The sequence below is a fragment of the Xenopus laevis genome, chromosome 9_10S (genome assembly GCF_017654675.1).
Source record: "Xenopus laevis strain J_2021 chromosome 9_10S, Xenopus_laevis_v10.1, whole genome shotgun sequence".
NCBI classification, from domain to species: Eukaryota; Metazoa; Chordata; class Amphibia; order Anura; family Pipidae; genus Xenopus; species Xenopus laevis.
This window is the reverse complement of record NC_054388.1, coordinates 97,630,920-97,649,668: the sequence shown is the minus strand read 5'-3', so window position 1 is coordinate 97,649,668 and position 18,749 is coordinate 97,630,920. Positions and strand designations below refer to the sequence as shown.

At 43.2% G+C, this 18,749-nt stretch overlaps 1 protein-coding gene across 1 annotated transcript; it reads right to left on the bottom strand.

Moving 5' to 3' along the window:
• Window positions 1-4,405: 4,405 nt before the first annotated feature.
• On the bottom strand, window positions 4,406-18,698 carry dcun1d3.S (DCN1, defective in cullin neddylation 1, domain containing 3 S homeolog). The gene is made up of 3 exons (XM_018239193.2): window positions 18,539-18,698; window positions 7,958-8,488; window positions 4,406-7,103 (listed from the first exon to the last, which is right to left on the bottom strand). Exons 1-3 carry the CDS (start codon window positions 18,550-18,552, stop codon window positions 6,629-6,631), a joined length of 1,020 nt encoding a protein of 339 aa, XP_018094682.1. The 5' UTR covers window positions 18,553-18,698; the 3' UTR covers window positions 4,406-6,628.
• Between the last annotated feature and the right edge of the window lie 51 nt (window positions 18,699-18,749).

Genomic DNA, 18,749 nt, shown 5'->3' with positions numbered 1-18,749 from the left:
AAAAATGGTGTAAAATCAGGGAAATGTATTATGCATAATATATAGGTGGGACAACAAAACAACGAGGGGAAACTTAAAATCAGGGGATGTAAAATGGGGGTTCTACTGTTTATATACATATACACCTTTAAAATAATCAGTTGCATTAGATATTTATGCCTTTCCCTTATTTGAAAGTCTCACGTGCCCATTTTTTTAACAAACACTGCAACACTTGTCTGTTTTAATCTCTCCTTTAAGGCCAATTTTTGTATTTTAGGAGCATCACAGGGGGCGGTTGTGTGCTGCAGTCTGTGCGACCTGAAATCAGTATTTAATAGAAGCGAGGAGGAGAATTGACTGCAGGAGGGGGAGGACTGGAAGCCAGACTGATTAAAGCAAACATTTTTCAGGTTTGTTAGAAGGAAAAACAAAGTGTGGAGCATGCACGAGAGCTTCATTACGAGACAAGAACAGGTACATTGGTCATATTTCCTTTCATACATTTTTATTTCTCCTCAAAATGTCCAATCCAAAATGTTGAAGCCCAGTCCAACCTGGGTCCTAGGTACAACCCTAGTAAGGTCAGTGCAAATAGTTCCTGGTCTCTACCACCCTTTTTATAAGCAAATCTATTTTCTCAGCAGTATTGCATTTCAGACCTAAAAGTGCCCTTTTCTATCCAAGGTGCAGTTCATGCATAGGTTAATCACTCCTGCTGCGGAGGCATGACTCCTGCTTCCAGTTGCATTATTGTCACTGCAGCAATCAGGCAAGCTCACCATGCACCTTAGCAGAACATCTCAAGCCTCAGTTGAAACAAGCTAGAATATTTTACCCCTTAGTAGCCAAACATGGAGCCTTGCAGCATTTTCTATTCTAAACAATGCGCTTGATCCCCAAGAATTCAAATCTATAAAGTGCATTCTGGAAAAATCAAGAGGGGGGGGATCTAAATCTAAGTCTCCAACAAGTGAAAAGCATTCTTCACGCTGATCATCAGAATCACGGGCAACTTCAATAGACACAATTATATGGCTCTGGGTAACAGGATTGTTCCTTACAAGGAAATTAAATTGGAAGTCATTGTTCCGTAAGGAATTCCTTAAATTTCATTCATGGGACTGATCTTAAAATGAGCAGAACCATCATAATCTGGGGGCTGGGAGAACATTCTCCATCAAGCACAGTGCCCCTAGAGGTCATACACTGCTGCTGCAACTGGACAGGGTGTCCCTAGACTTTCAGAATCCTTCAGCCTAAAGGAATTGGCCCACAAGAACAGGACTGGACAGCACTAACTGAACAGAATCTGTGTAGCATTCTATTCCCAGGTGCTACCCACGTCTAGTTTAACCAAGGCCAGCAACATGACTGCTTCAATCCAAGCATAAATCCACATACACACTGGATAATCACTCCTCAGTTTTTAAGGCCACATAAATGGAAAGTACAACTTTAAGGAATTCTGTCATGAATTTTAGGATGTCGTTTTGATTTCCAAATTACATTGTTTACACTGTGAATAATTCACTCTACAATTTAAAAATTCATTCCTGAACCAACAAGTGTATTTTTTGTAGTTGTAATATTGGTGTGTAGGTGCATCTCAGGTCATTTTGCCTGGTCATGTGCTTTCAGAAAGAGCCAGCACTTTAGGATGGAACTGCTTTCTGGCAGGCTGTTGTTTCTCCAACTCAATGTAACTAAATGTGTCTCAGTGGGACCTGGATTTTACTATTGAGTGCTGTTCTTAGATCTACCAGACAGCTGTGATCTTGTGTTAGGGAGCTGCTATCTGGTTCCCATTGTTCTGTTGTTTGGCTGGGGGTGAAAAGGAGTGGGTGATATCACTCCCAACTTGCAGTACAGCAGTAAAGAGTCACTGAAGTTTATCAGAGCACAAGTCACATGACTTGGGGCAGCTGGGAAACTGACAATATGTCTAGCCCCATGTCAGATTTCAAAATTAAATATAAAAAATCTGTTTGCTCTTTTGAGAAATTGATTTCATTGCAGAATTCTGCTGGAGCAGCACTATTAACTGATGTGTTTTGAAATTGTTTTTTCCCCATGGCCGCATCCCTTTAAAGAAAGCAGTGGCAGATTATCGAAGCAAGGTAAAACTACTGTATTGAATGTTTATTAAGGTATAATAACTGAATGAGACAAGGGTTTGGATATATATATATATATATTGTGTGTATGTACATGGACGAGGAGAGACCATGATGACCGTATGCGCGGGTGGAAGGTGGGATCGAAGGAAACCTTTAGATCCCAAGGCCTAAATAAGCAGTTATTTGTGTTTCCTTGTCGCTTTCATCGTTCGTTTAACAAACGTTTGCATTATTTAGGGGGTGAAAGTCACAAAATCCTTCATGAACCCTGATGTTATGTCTGTTTGTGCGCAAGCCCTGAGAATGGATGATGCTAGACTTCTTGTTGGAGTCCACCCTTCATAGCTATGAAAGTTGGTCACATGGGACGGATTTATGGCAATCCAGTCATTTGACCTGCAGGCTGAATAATCCTAATGAAGAAGATTGAGCACTTCCTACACATCAATGAGGGGGAGAAGGAAATCAGTGGTATCTGGATTCCATATTCAACATCTTTATGCTCGGAAACTAAAGCCAAAAACGAGAGGATTGGCCTAGTGTGTGGCCATGTTACAACCAATCAGAATAAGCTTCATCCTGAGGATAATGTTCAGGACTACAATGTAGCAGAGAGCAGATATTATTGAACTAGGGTAGAAATGCTACACATTATGTTTTGGAGTTCTGTACCAGACCCAAAGCTTCTCAGAAGCAGCACAGAATGCACTGAGCATGTGCAGTGTCACTGGCACTAAAACCAAGATGGTGACTCCTGATGACAAATGCTGAGGGCTGGATCACTGATGCTATAATAGGGCAGTTGAACCTCGCTGCTGGTATACCGAACTGAGTTTATATACAGCACAAGCTTTAGGAAGAAAAGAAATATAAATACTTCAGGTTGAACTGAAAGAATGCCCCTAAATGTAGGGGCAAATGTTGTGTCATGTCATGAAGTTCATACAGAATCTTAGGAAGTGAGACCTTAGATATTACTAGGGATACACCGAATCCAGAATTTGGTTCAGGATTCGACCGAATCCTTGTGCCTGGGCGAACAGAATCTGAATCCTAATTTGCATATGTAAATTAGGGGTGGAAAGGTAAATCACAACTGTCACAAAACAAGGAAGTTAAAATGTCCCTACTTTTTCCCTTTCCTGACCCTAATTTGCATATGCAAATTAGGACTCGGTTCAGTATTGCCGAATCTTCCACAAAGGATTTTGGATGGTGATATTACATCTTTTTCAATGTAAAGTTTGTATATGAATTAGGGATGGCTTTTTTCCAGCAGGATTTGGCTGAATTAAAGTGCCAGACTGAACCAAATCTTAAAAGCACGAGACTACGTCCCTTCCTTAATTTGCATATGCAAAATTCACCTCTGTTTGGCATTCGTGATTGGGTGCATTCCTAAGACGAATTGAAGCGAGTGCAGTTTTATGCCATCCCAAATGCAGCCAACCGTTTAGGCCATGGGAAAGTCTTGTCAATCCTTTCGTAGCATGGAGTGTTTCTGTGCTGTATGGCAACACCAATGCTAAAAGTACAATTTGTGAAGGACCCCATACATTAACACAACTTTAAGAGAAACAACAAGCAAGTGCCATTGAATTGTTCTGCGTTCTGGCTAGTATAGCCCTGCTGGCTTTTAAAGAAGAAGGAAAGCTACTGAGGCAGTTGGTTACCAATAGATTAGCCACAAGTACAATCTATAAGACTATATTTATTCTGTAGAATGCTTTGCCATACCTGAGTAAACAGCTCTAGAAGCTCTGTTTGTTTAGGATAGCAGCTGACATATTAGCTTGGTGTGACATCACTTCCTGCCTGAGACTCTCCCTGCTCACTCATAGCTCTGGGTTCAGATTGCAGCAGGGAGGAGGAGGAGGGAGAAGGGAGAGAGGAGTAAACTGAGCATGCTCACACCCAGGGCAAGGGGGTTTAAGCAGAAAGAAGGAAGTCTGATACAGAAGCCCATGTGTACACAATAGAAGGAAAGAAATGTGGTGTTTCTTTTGACAGAGGATTTAGCACTACTTTGGGGGTTTATTAGTGTATTTATATAGAGCTTTCTGATAAAGCTTACTTAATTTTTACCTTTCCTTCTCCTTTAAGGGAGAAATTCACATTTATAGCATATTGTTTGAGACGGACCTATTCTTAGCAACTTTTCAATTGGACTTTATTTTAAAAAATTTTTAGGGAATTACTATTTGACTTATTCCTTGCTACATTTCAGTTGCTATTCTTATCATTCTCTTGAGGCCCTCTTCTCTTCATCTGCCATTATGACTTAAACTGGCCATACATGGGCCCTCCCTGACAGATATCTGCACGTTAATGCAGCCCTCTCCCAAAAGGCCTTAATAGGTTTCTCCTTTATGATTCAATTGTTGACCTAGGGTCCAACCAGTTGGATCAACCCAATTTGGCCCAGTGCAGAGGCTGCCAAAACGTGCAGATCTTTGTGTGCTTGGCCAACAAACCAAAACAACAAACAAAAAGAAAGAAAGAACTACCCAGCAACCAGGTAATTCCAAACTGGGGGGGGTGGGGAACAGAGCCATATAAAGTGAAACAAGTCAATAACAGAAAATATTGTATATAATAACATTATAATGACTCTTTTTCACAACATGCAGATAATTAAGACTAATGGGCTCTGTGGGTTATGGCAGAAGACGACAACATGGAAATAATCTATCCGGATGGGGTCAGGTCACTTACGTTCCAACCTGCATTCTCACCGTTCCGTTCCTGCATTCACACCGTTCCGTTCCTGCATTCACACCGTTCCTGCATTCACACCGTTCCTGCATTCACACCGTTCCGTTCCTGCATTCTCACCGTTCCGTTCCTGCATTCTCACCGTTCCGTTCCTGCATTCTCACCGTTCCGTTCCTGCATTCTCACCGTTCCGTTCCTGCATTCTCACCGTTCCGTTGCTGCATTCACACCGTTCCGTTGCTGAATTCTCACATTAGTGGGCCCTTAACAGTTTTTTCTCTTTTTTTAAAGAAAAAAAAGCAACAGTCTGCTTATACATCTTATGCCTTTAGAGAACACACATTTATATTGCTTATAGCACCATGCCTTATAGCTTTAGCATTAGTGTTGCCTTAAAGGGAAAATATACCAGTTTTCAAATGTTACTTTTATCTTAAATAGACAGAAGTGTGCTGGGAAGTTTCTGTGGCTACACAACAAATTCTGTGCATAATTAACGGGGAGCTGCCATATGCCTAACTGAGATCTGTAGGCTTAAATAAAGCAGCAACACTAAACGCTCATAAATATGGAGTGCCCTTGTTTACCTGAAGGAATAATGTATAGTGAATAATGTACCCCCCCCTCTACGTTTGTAAAATGTAATTGAGGTGTTCCTTGACCAGATAAAAAGTACAAAGCTGAAGGTAATGGAACTCCAAAGTGACTTCTAATATCCCTAAATTTTATAACGGAGGTGCCGTTATTTATTCTAAAACACACATTTTCGTGAGCCATGTGACAGAAATGACATCACTACACGCCGATTATAACTGATGACATCACTAAGCTCCATTTAGAAGTGTAATTGAAATGATTTGTGGCTCGTGTAAGAAGATGATATAACCTACCTCTGCCACTGAAATCTGTATAAAACTCACGTTAAAGGGACGGACGGTGCTGAATCGACTAAGCCCCGGTGGTTTCCATTCTGTTTAAGGGAAAAACCAGCAGATCGCCAACCTTGCCAATAAATAGGGTATATTTTCCTTTAAATAAATTAAAATGAACAAATTGCTGTCCTTTACAAATCCACAATGGCAGTATCATGAAAAAGAATCCATTAAAAAAAAAAAAAAAAGCATCTGGCTCTGTCATAGTATTCGAAGTTGAATGAGTGCACATACATTTAATGCTCCGATATCATCCTAGAAAAAGCAGTTCCCACCCAGACCCCACTGAACGGTTACAACTCTTTAAAATCCAACAATGTAAACACCACGACACACAGTACTGAACTGCCGTCACTCACACGGGATCAACGGGGCACAATAAACACCACCCTGGCACCGTCAGACAGGACCGAGGGGTTTCTTTTGCCCCAATTACTATGTGCCAGGCCTTCATTGAATGTGTTACCCACCCCTTTTGGCACAGCAGGGGGTTTAACCAATGAAAAAGAATGGTGCAGGACGTGGCCCGAGTGAATTGTGTGTACTCCGTTCCAGCGCTCCTACAAATGCATTGCGGTGCAAATTAAATAAATGATCCCCCCCGGGCATCCCAACCCCTTTCCAATGCCCTGCTGCTAATGCTTTATAGTGCCGGGCACTCGTAGGAATATAGATAAAAACACTTTCTGGCACCAGAAGAAATAACTAAGCCATGGTAATAAAGTGCCTGAACAATTTACCAGCGTTTAGAGCCCTTTCAAATTCAAGGCAGAAAAAGGTGTTAAGTTGTTTAAAAAAAACAAAAAACTAGATTCTGTTTTAAATTTCCAGGAAAGGTCCACAGTTTCCACTGTAATAGCCGTGAACACAAAGCTCGGCTTTCTAAGTCTGCTCATCTCTTCTCTGATGGTCTGTGTGTGAACATTTGGTTTCCCCGTTGCTTTTCCTTCGCTCCATTTCCCATTCCACAAATGTATCGAAGAGACTCGGCCAGGCCTCCTCCTCGCTGTAATTGCCGAGGTCCGGTCCAATCACCTGAGTAAAGTTTAGGAACATGTTCCAAGTGTCCCGGGAGATTCCCTTGATTCCTGAGGGGTTCTCACTTAGGAAGTCTAACCATTGGTCCAAAATAAGGGGTTTGTTTTGGGTGAACACTAGCTTCCACAGGGCGATGGCTATTTCCCGGTGAAGCGACCGCTGCCCTTCTTCAGAGTCCAGGCCAAACTGAAAGGTGAAGCGATAAAGATCCTTAAACTTATCCTCATGTTTGGCTTCGTTTAGCAGGCCGGCAAATCGGGCGCAAATGCCTTCTATACTGTCTGCGTTTATTGCTTTGCAGCCCTCGAAAAACTCCTTCCTGTTAGTGGTGGGGAAAGAAATAAAGAGATAAGTTAAAAATGACATTAATAAACAGTACTGCCCAAATATCAGACGGGGTAGGGTGCAAATTTAGTTATTGCTGGTTAGGGTTGGAACAGATTTAGTTCTAAGAGTTTCTGCCCTATACATAACTAATTCACTGAGGGCTGCTTAATAAAATGGGACCCCTGAATGTCCCCTATAATCAGTAAGATGCAATGTATTTATGAACTTGCCGACTACTGGAAGAACTAGGTGTGTGCAATGAATTTACAATTTTACATTGAGAGTCACAGGTGGCCAAACACCACTGATATTTCAAAAATCCCCAAACCTGGCCAATTCCCTAATTGCGTGCACTCCGCCACTCATTCAACAAAGGCAGGGAAGGAGCCAATGTAAATGTCTTCTGGCCAAGCCATAATGGTACTCGACCAACAGAATTATGTTCATGAATAATACGTATGTTTTTCTAGGTTAAAGGGGACCTGTATAATAAAAGTCCTTTTCAAATTAAACATGAAACCCAATTTTTTTTCTTTGTTAAAACATCCATACCTGTTATAAACTGGTTTAAAAATCTCAGCTGTCAATCACATCTTGTCCCCCCCCCTTAGGAATAGAGGCGGGGCAGACAATTACTTTCACTTTTGATTTTGCACTTCCTAGACATCACTTTCCCACTCCCTCCTCTAAGACTAACAGAAACAAGATTTAAATAATTTATATAGTGTAGTTTATTTTGCTTGATTAACATCATAAAATAGGATTTAGAATTATTTCTTTGGGCGACAGGTCCCCTTTAAAGAACAGGTGGAAGACTATGTACAGGTCCCGTCAACGTGCACCTACCGGGTAAACTTGCACATGGTAGCCGCCTGAAATTTCCACGCTAGAACCAGTACTCTAAATTCAGTTGGATCCACACACAGGTCGTCGCAAAACCGTTCCATGCCTTCTTCTAAGATGGCATCTTCTCGCTTGTCCTTATATCGCCAAAACAATTCCTCAATTCTCTGCACAGAAGACAACTCCACGCCAACACCCTGTTGTTCCTTTTTCTTAGTGTCACCTCCAGTTGACAGAGGCTGACTGGCTTCTAAAGAGGCGTCTCCTTTCTTGGTTCCATTGATTAGAATTTCCCCGGAGGCCTTCCCGCAGATGGACATTTGCTCTTCCTTGTGGCTGGAGCTGCGCTTGTGGGGCTTGCTCGATTCCCGCTCACCATTTTTACTGCCCAACGTGGATGAAGGATTCTTGCACTTGGTGACACACTGGCCCATGATGAGTATGCCCAGTGCTAGAGCCGTCCCCACTGTACCAGACACCCTATTAACCGATGTTCCATATGAGTCAGCATACCATCCAGAGGAGCGCTCTAACCTAGGAAAGAGAGAGCAAGACGATAAACAATGACCTACTGCATATTTCAGTGAAAATATACTTCGAACAGGCCCGAACACAAGCGACAGTCTCTGAGCAGTCAGGCCAATTGTTTGTCTTTACCAGGCAATAATATCTCTATAAGAATCATGAGTCAGACATGGGAGTTCCCTTGTTCTACTCGGCAGGAAAAGCCATTGAGAACATGCACCGGCTTCAGAATCTGATTAATCCAGGAAAACCTGTTACTCCAAGCCAAGTTTCTGGTTTAGTCGTTTAATATCTATATGTACAGACCCCCCCTCAAGTCTAACTGTCTGCCCTATGCAAGCTGAACTGTATAGAGAATGGTTCAGTGGACTGGACTTTCAGTTTCTGCTGGAAATGCACTACGTCGCCCAATAAAGGAAATTCCTGGAATTCTTAAAGCTGCACAGGTTACAAAGGAGCTGATTCAGTGGGTTTTCATGCGTCAGCTCCTTATGCAGGGGAAGCAAGGAGAATTCTATTTTATTAACGTATCACCGTTACTGATGAAACCTTGGGATGTAGTGGGAGTTGTGTATGCTTCGTTTTGTACATCAGCCATCCCCAAGCTGAAATCAGGCGTCACTCGGTCCCTCATCCCATACGTCACCTTCACACACCAATGCCACAGCGAGGGCACAAATGTGAACAAAGCACCGATATACGCTAACTGTCAGCAAACAGTCTGCTGACACTTTCATTAGCCTATAAAAAGGAATGTAAATAGGAATTATCTTTCAAATATTCTCCAGAAAGGCACAGTTTATGACATGTGCGAAAGCCTCATTCTTTGCATTTATATATCAGTATTTACATTCGTCAAGAGGCCACAAAAAAAATGAAAAAAAAACACTACTTGCAGAGCAGGATTATACCACTGGGCAGGGTTGCCAGGTCTACTTTTCAAAATCAGCCAAAGTCGTCTACAAAACCAGCCCAAAACTAGCCAAGAGGCACTTCGAAAGTAGCCAAAGAATAGCACAATATGTGCAGTGAAAACAAGTCTGAAAAATAAATATATGTGAAAATACGCCTTTTTCAAGTTTTCACATGAAGCAAAAAGGAACAGATTCACCAGGGCGTAACTACATAGCGGGGCCCAGGAGGTATAGGGGCCCTATAAGGCCTAATACATATACAATTTCAATAAATATTGGTAAAACAGCTCAACCTCCAGACATTTTGGTGGCCGGCAGATTTGTGCCCCAAAATCGTCTTAAATTGAGGAAATTCTTTGGAAAACACGAGAATGCTTAAGAGTGATGGGAAACTGGGGTACAGAGCCCAAAATCTGGTAACTCCCGACTTCTACACAATCAGTCCCATTGCATGCTGGGTATTGTAGTCTAACATTAAGCTTGGCAGTTGGCAAATTGTTAAACAAAAACTACATTACCCAACATGCATTGGGAGCAGTAACATAACTAGCGGGGGCGGGCCCTGGTACGGGATGTAAAGCCGGGAACCCACACCCCCCTCAGTACGCCCCTTACTGCGGCTTCATGCGGTAAGCAAGCTGCCGGGGGGCCCTGAGGGGGTGCAAGCCCTGGTCCAATTGCCCCCCTACTCCCCCGGTAGTTCCGCCACTGACTGGGAGACACAGGTTTGACGCATTAGGGCAAGAAAAAACTTTGGCTGGTTTCCAAAGTACAAACCAGCCACAGGCCCAAAAATTCTGTTAAAGATAAGATAGGGAACTTATTGAGGAGAGTAGGACCTACTTGCCCTAAAGGCTGCCTGCTCACCCACTTCCCCATATCGCCACAATGCACCCCCACTCTTAAAGGAGAACTAAACCCTAAAAATGAATATGGCTAAAAATGCCATATTTTATAAACTGAACTTATAACACCAGCCTAAAGTTTCAGCTTGTCAATAGCAACAATGATCCAGGACTTCAAACTTGTCACAGGGGGTCACCATCTTGGAAAGTGTCTGTGACACTCACATGCTCAGTGGGTTCTGAGCAGCTGTTGAGAAGCTAAGCTTAGGGGTCGTCACTAATTATCCAGCAGAAAACGAGGTTCCCCTGTAATATAAGCTGATGCTACAGGGCTGATTATTAAATTCTGAAGCAAATTGCATTGGTTTCTGTGCTGCCATGTAGTAATTATCTTTATTAATTACTAATTAGCCTTATATTGTGACATTTCTATTCTATGTGTACTGTATATTGTGAGTGGGTCCCTAAGCTCAGTAAGTGACAGCAGCACAGAGTATGTGCAGTGAATCAGCAGAAAAGAAGATGGGGAGCTACTGGGGCATCTTTGGAGACACAAATCTTTACTGCTAAAGGGCTGTGGTTGCCTTGGGCTGGTACAGAAGCCCAAAACATAATGTACAATATTTATTTAAATTAGGATTTAGTTCACCTTTAAGCCCATTGCACCAATCCCGACAGCGCAGTTTAGATAAATATTCCCATTGAAGCTCATAAGAGATGATACTTACTCCGTGGCACATCATGCTGCAGGACACACGACTTTCCATGACAAAGAGGGAAGCAGCTCATCCCCATCAAGCCATTAGCATTGCTCATTACTCTTCCCACCCCTCATTTCATCCAAGAAAGACAGAAAATCCCTGTCAGTTATGACTTTAGCAAACAAGCCGAGATGCCGCAGAGAGGTTGACTCTAGTAATAACAAAGCCACATGGGTATTTCTGCTAACAAGGCCCTGGTGACTGGGAGAGCTCTGGGCTAAACACATCCAAGCCACTTATTTCAGTACATGCAATATACATATATTTATATATAATATAATAAAATGTACCTTAAAGGTGAACCCCCACTTTAAAGGGAAAATAAAGAGTCTGGCCCAAAATACAGTTCTTAATTCCTAAATTAGTGACAGTCATGAGATAAGGTCAAATACTAAAAAAATGGCCCAGCAAGACATTAATGGTAGAGACTCACGCGCAGATTGGGGGAGATTTAGTCACGCGGCGACAAATCGACTATTCTTCGGGCGACTAATCTCCCCGAACTGCTTTCCCGCCGGGTAGAATCTAAATCGCTGGCGGGATGGCGTTCGAAGCACTTCGTTTTCCGAAGTTGCCTGTTGTTCCTTGTAAGGCAACTTCGTGCAAAACAAATCGATTCGAGTGCCATACCGCCAGTGATTTAGATTCTAGCCGGTGGGAAAGCAGTTCAGGGAGATTAGTCACCCGAAGAAGAGGCAATTTGTCGCCAAGCGACTAAATCTCCCCGAATCCTTGCGTGTCTCAGCCCTAAAGGTTAAATTGGAGCTAAAATGCCCCTCAAGCACAAGCCGGCTCATTGGAATCCTGCTACATTCTTTGCTTAATGCCAAGTAGCTTAGCTCAGATACACTGCCTCCTGCCTTAAAGGGGTGGTTCACCTTCAAACAACTAGTTGGTTTCAGATAGATCACCAGAAATAACTTTTTCCAATTACTTTCTATTTTCTTTGTGTCACTGTTTTTCTAATATTGAAGTGTAAAGTGTCATTGTTCACCTTCTCTGGGAGGAGGGTCGCCGACCCTGTAAATTGTTCTAAATGGATACATTTCTTATCTTTGTCCCTGCTGAGCAGAATCTCTGGGTTTCATTACAGGCAGCTGTTAGAATTGATACAATAGTTGCTAATACTCCAGAGATGCTGCTGAGAAATGGATCAACTAAATGTTGCAAAATTGTAACAGTTCAGAGTCTGCGCTAGAGTCCTGCGGGGGTCAATTTTTTGGAACCCGTACCCGACCCATACCCGCAACCCGCATTCTTACACGCTTGGACCCGCAAGTACCTTATCCACAACCCGGACCCGCGGACCATCAAGAATCAGGAAGTGCTGTCATTGTAAACCGGAAGTGACATCGTCAGAAGTAGGCGTGATCAGGAAAGGGGGAGTAAAACAGGAAGTGCTATCATTGTAAACCGGAAGTGACATCATCTGAAGTAGACGTGATCAGAAAAAGGGAGTAAAAATCGATATTGAGAAGACCTGCAAACCCGCAGAACCACGTCTATACCCGCACCCGGAACTTCTATCTGAAACCCGCAGGGTACCGCAGGTTTTTGCGGGTAACCCGCGGGTATCTAACCCGCTGCAGGACTCTAGTCTGCGCCTGAATTACTGAGCTGCCAGACTGAAACACCAGAGACACGAACATTCAACTTTAAACTTAGATTATGGAAAAACAGTAAAAAATAAATAATGGACAATAATAGAAAAAAGTCTATTTCTGGGGACTGAAATGAAAAAAAAGTGTTTGGAAGGTGAACAACCCCTTTAAATCCCTCATAAAAGCAAAGGGGGCATTACATGTATTAAAACAATTACGCAGGAGGTCAGCATTGACTTCTGCTAAATGAATGCGCGGAACACAATAAATGTCAGATGCTGAAATAAACCTTCCTTGGCAAGTGCAATATAATCTTCTCTAATAAAGGAAATAAGTATAATGAGACGTGACATCCACCTCCCATAACTACTGAGCAGAGAAATCAGGGCAGCCAATTATAGGGTTAACCTCAGCGCAATGCCCTCGTGGTGAATACAATGTTAGAACAGCTGACAGCTAGAAGCGCCTCCTAGCACAAGTCTATGGCAGGCACCGTAACCAAGCTGAAAGTACTGCAATGCCCCGTGATGAAGGATTTATAGTAACACGAGCAACAATACTAACCAGGCGGCAGTTAGATTCAGCACAAGGGCAGTTTAAAGGAAAGAAAATGCTTAAAGGGGTTGTTCACCTTTAATTTACCTTTTAGTATGATGTAGAGAGTGATATTCTGAGACAATTTGCAGTTGATTTTCATTTTTATTATTTGTTATTTAGCCATAAAAGGCAGCTACAGGTATGGGATCAATTATCCCGAAACCCATTATCCAGAAAGCTCAGAATTACAGAACGCCCGTCTCCCATAGAGTCCATTTTATACAAATAATCCATATTTTTTTTTTACAAATTTACTTTTTGTCTATAATAATAAAACATTAGCTTTTACTTGATCCCAAATAAGTTATAATTAATCCTTATTGGAGGCAAAACCAGCCTATTGGGTTTATTTAATGTTTCCATGATTTTCTTGTAGATTTCCAAATTAACCGGAAAGCCCCCAGGTCCCAAACATTCTGGATAACAGGTCCCTTACTTGTATCAAGTATTCAATTTCACCAATCCGGTTGCTAGGGTCCAAATTATCCCAGCAACCACACAAGGATTTGAATAAGAGGCTGGAATATGAATAGGAGAGGGCATGAAAAGAAAGAGGAGTTTTTTAGAGGGGGTCAGTGAGCCCCATTTGAAAGCTGGAAAAGAATCAAAAAAGAAAAAGTAAAATAAAAAAAACTATAAAAATTTAGACGAATGCAAAAGTTGCTTTGAAACGGCCATGCTATAACGTACTAAAAATTAATTTAAAGGTAAACCACCCCTGTAAGTGGTTGCTATCGGTTACCAGAGAGGGGCAAGCTATGCCCATAACGTTCAACAAGCTCTATATGTACAAATCATGTAGATCAGTCGTGGAGTTCCTGTATTCCTATGCAAAGTCCTCAGAACTGCTTTCTCCATAGTTTGGTCTTTTCCCAAAGTCAACAGGATCAATACACTCACAGTTAAGCTGGTGCTGATCCAGTGAAGCGTTGAGGCTCATCACACAGTATATCCACAATAACACATAGCAAAGAACTAGCTCTAAATCAAGGTGCAAATCAAGCAGCTCTTTTACTCCTAAAGTCTGGGCAAAGCTTGTTAATCAGCAGAAGGGTCACCTAGCAAGGACATGAGATGATCGAGCTGTAGAACATGATATTGTCGCTATTATAGAGCTCCCATTTTCCCAGCAGTCCTAGAGCAAACACAGCGGATTCTCAGTCTACACACACAAGGTACCTGTGTTTTTTAGGGGGCTGATTTGCTAATGTTACTAACGCTTAGGGCTATTCCACACGGGGAGATAGCCTTGCGTTTGCGGTCGCGGCGACAAAGCGCCGCGCCAGTCGCCGCGACCGGCGCAGGCGACAGTTTTGTATGGGCGCCTATGTAAAAACGCCTGTGCTAACCACACGAGGCGATGCGCTTTTCAACAGTCGCCTGAAAATGCCTCGCCAGGCTTTTTCAGGCGACTGTTGAAAAGCGCATCGCCTCGTGTGGTTAGCACAGGCGTTTTTACATAGGCGCCCATACAAAACTGTCGCCTGCGCCGGTCGCGGCGACTGGCGCGGCGCTTTGTCGCCGCGACCGCAAACGCAGGGCTATCTCCCCGTGTGGACTAGCCCTAAAGGTGGCCATACACTGGCAGGTTAGACCGGTCCTTTAGAATGATTCGGCATCTTATCTGCCCAAGTGTTGGGGCTTCCGACGATCTATATAGCCATTTCCTTTGTTATAATCTGATTGATTGGCCCTAGGGCTGAACGATCAGATTAACCCGATATCGCCCTGTTTTACCTGATTAAGATCTGCTCGTTTGGCAACCCCGCCAAACAAGTCGATCATATTGTGTATGGCCACCTAAATGACTGATTTTAGTGCGATCCAACTAATCTGTCAAATTATCTGGAGGTAGAGTCCTGCGCGGTTCCATTCTTTGGAACCCGTACCCGACCCGTATCCGCAAACCTGCAATCCGCAACCCAGACCCGCATTCTTACCAGCTTGGACCCGCTACCCGACCCGCAAGTACCTTATCCGCAACCCAGACCCACGACCTACTGACCATCAAGAATCCGGAAGTGCAGTCATTGTAAACCGGAAGTGACATCATCGGAAGTAGGTGTGATCGAAAAAAGGAGGTATAATCGTTATTGAGAAGACCCGCGGCCCGACCCGCAAACTGCCAACCCTGGTCTATACCCGTAACTTCTACCTGCAACCCGCAGGGTACCACAGGTTTTTGTGGGTACCCGACCCGCTGCAGGACTCTATCTGGAGGTTAATGGGCACCGAATGATCGTGTACCCAATGATTTTTCGTCGACATCGGTCGGGTTAGAGAATTTTCATCGTTCACAGTGAAATGTATACATTGTCCAAATGTTTGCAGGGCAAAGCAGGCAGCAACCCACAATTTTCCTAGATGATTTCTCTTGAAATGGTTGCTTTTGTTGATGGACAAATTGTACATTTAAATGATCATTTCAGGATAAGCTTGGTCCTATGATAATGAATTGTAACATCCATAAGACCGCAGCACACTGACAGTGAATTCGTTGTGCTTTGTGATTTTTATTAGCTCATTTTTAAAGTAGACAAAAATGAGCATGTGTCTACTTAAAAATGAGTGGATAAAAAGCACAACAAATTCACTTTACCACACAATTGGATTGACTGCGCTTGGAGGGTTTAAATAATAGGCTCTTTCAATCTCAGTATTACACCTCCACCTGGTGTAGGAAACTTAGTCAGACATAAAGGTACTGAGAGATTCAGCCAGACGCAGTACTTGCTGCTTGAATGTGTTTATTGGTAATAAACACATTCAAGCAGCAAGTACTGTGTCTGGCTGAATCTCTCAGTACCTTTATATGTCTGAACAAATTCACTTTGTCAGTGTGCTGCAGTCTTATGGATGTTACATCTGATTTTTACTAACCCAGGGCAGGGTGGGTAATCGACTGCTAAGCACCTGATCCCAAGGGATAAGACAGAGGTAGAGCACTTCACTATTGTGTGGACTACGATAATGATAATGAAACCCCTGGCCAATTGACATCTGTCCAACTCTCGCCCAGATATCGATTGGGGAAGCCTGTCGGAGGGCCCCATACACTCGGTCTGTTGGCAGCTTTTATCGGCTGTGTATGGCCACCTTTAGTCTAGGGGGCATTTGTTTCTAAAGGTGACCATACACAGCCGATAAAAGCTGCCAACAGACCGAGTGTATGGGGCCCTCCGACGGGCTTCCCCAATTGATATCTGGGCAAGAGTTGGACAGATGTCAATCGGGCAAGGATAAAACCCCTGTCTGATCGCAGACCGCATCTGTTCGTTGATGCAGTCCCGCAATCTGATCGCCCGATCGTTGGGCCCTACGGCCCATGATAATATCAGCCTATCGCCCACCTCAATGTGGGCATATCCGGGAGAGATCCACTCGTATGGTGATAGCGCCAAATGAGCGGATCTCCATGTGTATGGCCACCTTAAGGTACACGGAAGCAACCAATCGGTGATCAGGTTTGTTCAGTCAGCTGCAGGCAGAACAGTGAAAGTGAGAACGTGATTGGTTGGTATGGGTTTACTGCCCAGGTACCAATTACCCAGTGTTGGTAAATGAGCCTGTGTGAATCTCATACATAGAGAACATACAACTGCACAGCTATTTAACAGCTCACTTCTTTCTGAAGTCACAGATCTGCAGCAATTAGGGATGCACCGAATCCAGGATTAGGTTCGGGATTCTGCCTTTTTCAGCAGGATTCAGATTCGGCAGAATCCTTCTGCTTGGCCGAACCGAATCTTAATTTGCATATGCAAATTAGGGGTGGAGAGGGAAATTGCGTGACTTTTTGTCACAAAACAAGGAAATAAAAAAATGCTTTCCCCTTCCAACCCCTAATTTGCATATGCAGATTCGGTATTCGGGCGAATCTTTTGCGAAGGATTCGGGGGGAATCCAAAATAGTGGATTCGGTGCATCCCTAGTAGCAATGAAAAGAATAGTGTCAGACTGTATCCTGGGACAGATAATGGGAGTCAGTGCTTATGGCTCTCACACGCAACCATCGTGATAAACACCGATTAACACACACTAACCTATTTAGCACCTGCGTGTCACTATTTAGAAGATCCCCAGAGCACACGTTTGTTTGGCAGCAGCTATTAGGAATTATGGGATTCTGTACAGAAAACAAATAGAAGCCCCTCAATATTGTCGCAAACAAGGTAAAAACCCCAGGCATTTATATGGTAATTGGTTCAGTCAATATTGTGGCCCTAAAGTTGGAGATATATCATACATTGTTCTCTGTACTAGAATATATATATATATATATATAGATATATAGATATATATATATATATATATATATATATATATAGTTAGTGTAATAAATATTGTATGATCCACTAACTCAATACATGCTGAACATTTATATATATTATAGAACAGAGAACAATACTAGTCTGGGACATACAAATAGCAATAACGCTAATAAATAGTGATATTGTGCCACCTATAATTGTACAATCAACACAATCTTCCAAGCAAATTAGCAAATTGAATTTGTGTCCCTTTCTATAATAATAGAATGAATATGCCAGACAAACATGCCCCTGTCTCCTCTAAACTTGAATGTTCCTTCTCCTGGATTTGAAAGGGTCTATTTCTAACACACGGGGTCTGTATCCCAAATAATAACAGAATAAGGCCTTGCCCCACATAAAGATGTTGCTTTGTGGGCCCATGTCAGTGTCAGTATTGTTTGTGTCATTCTGGACTCTGACTTATTACTCTGATCTGCACAGTGAATAGTCAGAGTGAAGAATGTTTGATATTAAATGTAACCCAGCCATGGCACCAACAAGCAATACAACTGCTTGAGTAAAGGATCTAAAAGGCAGAGATCTCAGAACACTGATCTCCAGCCACTGCATCTGCACTTCTTGTTCAGCTACAACTCTGCACATCCATCACAATCCCTCCCTTTGCCTGTTAGAACTCCCTGTAGTTGCCAGGGCAGCAGGGAGGTGTAGTTCAGCAGCTGCAGGATGAAGACAATGATGTAAGAGGTGCGTCAGGACTGATACAGACAATGATGTAAGAGGTACGTCAGGACTGAGGGCCAAACTATCACTGACACCATATATGGGGGGGGTCAGAGTCTGCAGTTACAGGGGAGGTGGACCAACAGCAATGGTAACAATGATCACAGGGATATCCAGCCTACACCCCCCCCCCCCCCAATCCCGTCCAGTGGTTGATCAGTGCGGAGCAGCAGTAGAACAATAGCCGTGGGGCGGCTGCAGGTAGAATACACTAAACATAGATGAAAAGGAGCCGTGAGCCTGCACTCACATATTTACACACAAAGCCGGCTCCCCCGCTTGCTTACCATGACTCCCGCATCACTTCCTGCTTTGCCCCATTCTGCCCCAGGTGTTATCCGGAGGGCCGGCAGCGCCCCCACTCACTTGTAAAGCCAGCGACGTCCGCACCTTTCGGCAACCCCCCCTCCTTCCTTTCCTCCAGCCCTGCCGTGACGTTCCCGTTGCGACCGGCGCACTTCTAGTGACGTCACTGGTGACATCAGTGTTCTCACAGGA

Excerpts from the sequence above, each read along its gene's own strand:
- dcun1d3.S (XM_018239193.2), bottom strand. Across the intron at positions 7,104-7,957 it reads ACCATGTGCAAGTTTACCCG|GAAGGAGTTTTTCGAGGGCT; the intron begins GTAGGTGCACGT and ends CACCACTAACAG.